Raw genomic sequence first — 5,343 nt, 5'->3', positions numbered from 1 at the left:
TGTAGTAAAACCGGAAAATTTACTAAAACTAGTTTAAAGGGACATTACGTAACTCAAAAGTTTTACGTAATATACTACACTTAACACACAATTGAATAAATTTTAGGTGCAATTCTTGGACATTTGGTAGCCGCAGTTAAATTTAAAGGTCCCTCTTTTTTTTTTGTTGTGCAACATTTTTATTAGATGATGTCTTGATAGGACTCTAATTGAGATGGCTGTTTGGAAAATGTTTCATGGACTTATATCTGGGGTTTCACTCATCTACATCATCGACATGTCACAACAGACAGAGGCCGACACTCTTCTCTGTTTCTTTTGCATTAAACATGCTATTGTCTCTAAAATGGATGTAGTTTTGGTTTATTTGGGATGGGGTCTATATGTAACACCTTAAATACTTTATATCAGGTGGTATGCAGTATTAAAGAGTGACAGCCAAACATAATGACTCCCCTGTGACAGTGGAGTGTGAGGATGTCCACAGTGAGACGGCAGGAGAGAAAAGGCAATGTTTGCTGAACACTAACATATTTCTGTCAGGTGACCACCCTGTGCCTTGAAATGTGTCTCATGAAACCTACCAGCCAACCTACTCATGTTCCAACTGAAAGATTTGATTTGTTTTTCTAAATCACGTTTCTCTTAAGGATGTGCAAGTTCGATCATCGCTCCTGTTGTTGGATTATTGCAGGTGTGCATCATTAACTGGTGTGTGTGTGTGTGTGTGTGTGTGTGTGTGTACATCGTCTTTTATACTGCAAAGCCGAAGTCAGTGAAGCTCTACAGAAACTCTAATTAGCCAATCTGAATCTCTTTGTGGATGAAGTCAGGTTACCGTGGCCACTCAAAATAAACCACTAAATACGACAGCAGCTGCAGGGCACGATGCTCACAAACTGGGTTTTTATATCTCTTTCAATAAAAAACATAACTTGTTTGTAGAAAGTGTTTATTTCTGCTCCATTTTTTCCTCTTCTATTAGTTTTAATCAGACTGGTAACAAATATCATTAATGCCTCATTGTTTTTTACTACCATCTCTTTTGTGCAAATGCAACCTGCTTTAGACCAAAGAAAGACATGATATAATGAAAAGGGGGCAGCGCAATCTACAACGGCGTGTACTGACCAAAGACATCTTAAACTTTACAATGTGTGACTTGGGTAAATATCTTTTGATGAACGTCATCATTTTCAGTTGGTGGTTACCAGTTGGAGCTGTAACCGTGACACTGTTTGTATCTTTAAGGCGTGCAACCCTCTCCTCCTATTATGGAAATCTGTTTCCTGGTTAGTGAGGAGTCCACATGTGTTAGTCATATTATAATGGACACGAATCTATGATGAGAAGAAAGCCTCTTCCAACACCACACCCCACGGTAAGTCACTACGGCTGAAGGCACTGTTTACAAATGACCTCGTCCACTCCCACACCCTCCCCCTCCTCTCCGTACTGCCTCCCTCTGTTCCCATCTGGGTTCATCTCCGTCTACCTCCACCTCCTCCTCCTGTTGTGGCGTCTATAGCAGGACGCAGCGCTTCTTGGGTTTGTTGTCTGGAGGCTCCAGAGCTGCCAGGATGGCCTCGTCAAACACGTTCTTCAGACCCCTCTGAGAAAAGAAAGAAAAACTCATGAGCTATGTCTGCTAATAAAAAAAAAAAGGTAAAAAGAGACTTGAGGGGTTAGAAACCTTTGAATCATTTTAAAGCACTGACCTCATTCACTAACAACCCTAAAATATGGTGGCCAGAGTACATGTTTTAAGGGCCATTTGTAAACTAATGTAAAAAAAAAAAACAGTCCCAAAAAGTCAATTCAACCCAACCTAAAACCATTTTGCTTTACTGTGAATCTTACATAAATATAGTAGACATAAATGAAATAAACATATATGCATCTCTTTATTCAAATTCAATATTTTAAATTGACCCACATATTTGCGCTTTTCTGCAGCGTCATGTGAAGCAGCCATCTCACATTTTAAGAGGCAGAAACAAACAGTATGGTATTTGAGCTAAAATGATGTCTTATACCAACTATTACTACAGGGCATCACTACTACGTATTGGAAAAATGAAATTGTACTACAAACATCATTGGATTTCAACTGAATGGCATTGCTGCTTGAAATCCTTTTGTATATCAATTTAAAAAAGTCAGAAATGATATTGTTTGTCCTGACCTGCTGCAGAGCAAATCAATAGAATACAAATCAGTAGGGTGCAAAGGTTCCATTTTGTTTACCTAGAAACTGAATGCGTTGTGGATGTTCATATTGTCTTTCGGCTTATGAGTAGGGATGGGTATCGTTTGAAATGTATCGATTCCGATTCTTATCGATTCCCCGTTTCGATTCCAAAATTGTAAAAGAAAGAGGTCAAACGTTTAGATAACAAAAAAATCTTTATTCTTAACTGACATTTTTACAAATAAAAAATATACATGCAATACAAATGTATTGGACAATAGTTGTGCTTGATTGTAACTGAGCTATGCCTGTGGCAAGCGATTAACTAGCATAGCACTGTGCCTTGTCTTTTTTTTTTTTTGTGGAGTGGAGCCTCACTTTAGAGCATTTACCGCGATCCATCTTTGGTGTTATGAAGTGACTGAGCTCGTGAACAGTCTACGGGAGGGCGGGGGGCGCCTCGCTGCGGGGCAATTGTGGACCTCTGTCGCCTGTCAGCGCAACTTACATGATGCCGTTTAAAAAAAAAAGGGTGGTGCCGGCCGTCAGCGAACCGAGCCGGGACGTTCTGTGATTCTCCAGAACACACAGATTGCCAGTCCGCCCTCACCCTGTATTCCACCGGGTCACCGCGGCGCAGGCGGACCCGGTGGAATACAGGGTCTACCGCGTTTAGGAACCGTTAACCACAACCAAAATTGTGTATTTTGCATGGGTACCCGGTACCTGGCATTTTCTTATCGGTTCCCATCTACTTATGAATGATTTAAATCTACCAGCCACTTGCATATCGTACCAGCAATTGCCTTTTTCCCTCCTTAATACTTCACAAAAAGTCATTCTCTCTCAAGACATGTTATGTGTGGTCCAGTTTTAGATGCAGAGGCCTTTCCTCTGTGCGTACCTGTGTGAGAGCTGAACACTCCACGTATTTGACGGCCTTCAGCTCTCGGGCCAGTTTCTCCCCGCTCTCACAGCTCAGGGCTCGCTGTTTGTTCTTGGCCAGTTTCTCCAGAGTGTTGCTGTCGTCTCTCAGATCCACCTGAGTCCCGACCAGCAGGAAGGGCGTCCGCGGGCAGTGGTGGGAGATCTCCGGCACCCACTGTGAAGAGACACGGAGAGAGAAGCATGAGGCATTTCATCTGGGAGTCTTGAATAACACCTCATTCTCAATGTCATGGTTACATTTGTCTTCTCAGAATTAAACTGATATGGTGTTAACATTTCAAAAAGGAATTCCAATGTTTGTGTTTTTTTGTTCTTAATTTGCATCCCCAGTCAGGGAACGTTAACAGCTTTTCTGGAAGTTTATGACCAGATTATTAGTCATTTCACATTTACTAAACACTTCCTAAAGGCCTTCGTATACAAACTGCTGTTTTCTCTTAAAGATTTGTTGTTGAAAAAAGTACAACCTCTTTTGTTTGTTTCAATTAAAAGCCCAAACTGACAAATGCTGACTCTGACTTTACTACACAAACTCACCTTCTCTCTGACATTCTCAAAAGAGGAAGGCGATACTACGGAGAAACAGACGAGGAAGACGTCGGTCTGAGGGTAGCTGAGGGGTCGCAGCCTGTCGTAGTCCTCCTGACCTGCAGAGGGAGAAGCACATACACTCTGATCAACAGCAGGCAGCAAACACAACGTTTAAGATGTAACAGGTGGAGTGGGCTGCAACAGTTGCCAATGAGAGTGGTGCAGGCAGGAGTCCTAGCACTTCTGAGCTTCCTCTTCTTGATGTCAATGGGTTTTGGAATGCGTTACATGCCCGAAGTATTGTCTGGTGTAGACACAAGCTTATGACATTTTCACGTTTTGTACTCCGTCATAAAAATATGTCAATAAATACCTAACTGGTGAATGTCTGAAGCTTCAATGTATTAAAAATAGCCGTTGCTAAGAAGTGTCCTATTGAGAATACAAAACATCATCACGCCGAAGATTAGACTAGCTAGCTTAAGGCTTAAGGTCATGTGACCATGAATGATGTAGTTTGTTTATTTACTGTCAAGATGATCCTGCTGAACAAGATGTGGCAGTATCATATATGCGTGTGTGCCACAGATCTTACTTTCTGCAACAGTTCAAAATCATATGGAAATATCCCATATCCTTTTATCAAGGGACCTTTAACTTGGTGGGCAGACAGAAATGTGAGATCCCTGCACCACTCTATTGTTACTCCTGTCGTTTCTGTTCCCTTTCAGTACTAAGTATTCATATTAACACAAATTGAATATATAAACTACATGCAGATTTGTTTTACCTGCAGTGTCAAACAGTCCCAGAGTGTACGGCTCACCGCCGATCATCACTGTCACTGCATAGTTATCAAAGACCTGAGGGGGGAGGGGGGGGGGAGCACAAAGGAAGGAAGTACACATGTGAAAAAGGCAAATGATCTTTCAATCAAAACAGGAAGTACACTTCTCATCTTTAAGAGGCTTAAGAGTGTCCAACAAAAGACACATATATTGTATGCTAGTCAGACATACCCTAGCCCCTAACCCTAATTCTAAGAGTAAACAACTCTTTGAAGAAGAGAAGACCAGACACAATGTCTTGTCTTTCCAAATGAGTCCTCTTCCGTCAGAGTGTGGAACTCATACTGGTCCTCACACACTTAGAAGTACATGAGGACACACACACACACATCATTGCAGAACTTTAGGGGATTTTAGGAGGATGTTGCTTCTTAGTTTGCTCGTTTCTAGACCAACAGAGTAAACAAGTCAGAGTCACTGGCTGGGGAAGCAATGGAAATATTTTCTTTCTAGTCCACAGTTATAATAATGATATAGTTTCCCCACCCTGCACATGTCTAAGGTCAGAGTTGTTGAACAAGAAAGGACATGATGTTTCTGATGCTGGTTGTTAGTTTTGGTTTGGAGAATGCTCCTACGCTCAGGATCCTCTGATTCATGGTAGTACCAGCTTAAAGGGGCCACATTACGGCTTTGGGGGGTTTTCCTTTCCTGTTGTGTGTTGTCATTCTTTTCTGCATGTAAATGGTGTGCAAAGGCTCAAATCCCACCTTCCCCCCCAGAGGGAGTTTTTCTCTCTTTCTCTGCTATGAGTCATGATACGTTCTGCAAATACAATTGTGCATGGAGAGACTTTTCACATAAAAACCAAAACACAATTCAAGA

General features: G+C 41.6%; 1 protein-coding gene across 1 annotated transcript; it reads right to left on the bottom strand.

The window, feature by feature from the left end:
- Positions 1–166: 166 nt before the first annotated feature.
- LOC104949687 (cell division control protein 42 homolog) lies at positions 167–4,593 on the bottom strand. The gene is made up of 4 exons (XM_010776082.1): positions 4,461–4,593; positions 3,677–3,786; positions 3,096–3,293; positions 167–1,612 (listed from the first exon to the last, which is right to left on the bottom strand). Exons 1-4 carry the CDS (start codon positions 4,576–4,578, stop codon positions 1,523–1,525), a joined length of 516 nt encoding a protein of 171 aa, XP_010774384.1. The 5' UTR covers positions 4,579–4,593; the 3' UTR covers positions 167–1,522.
- Positions 4,594–5,343: the final 750 nt, after the last annotated feature.

This window comes from Notothenia coriiceps, unplaced genomic scaffold (assembly GCF_000735185.1).
Source record: "Notothenia coriiceps isolate Sejong01 unplaced genomic scaffold, NC01 NC01_scaffold00016689, whole genome shotgun sequence".
NCBI classification, from domain to species: Eukaryota; Metazoa; Chordata; class Actinopteri; order Perciformes; family Nototheniidae; genus Notothenia; species Notothenia coriiceps.
The sequence above is the reverse complement of the archived record's forward strand: the minus strand, read 5'-3'. Positions and strand labels throughout refer to the sequence as shown.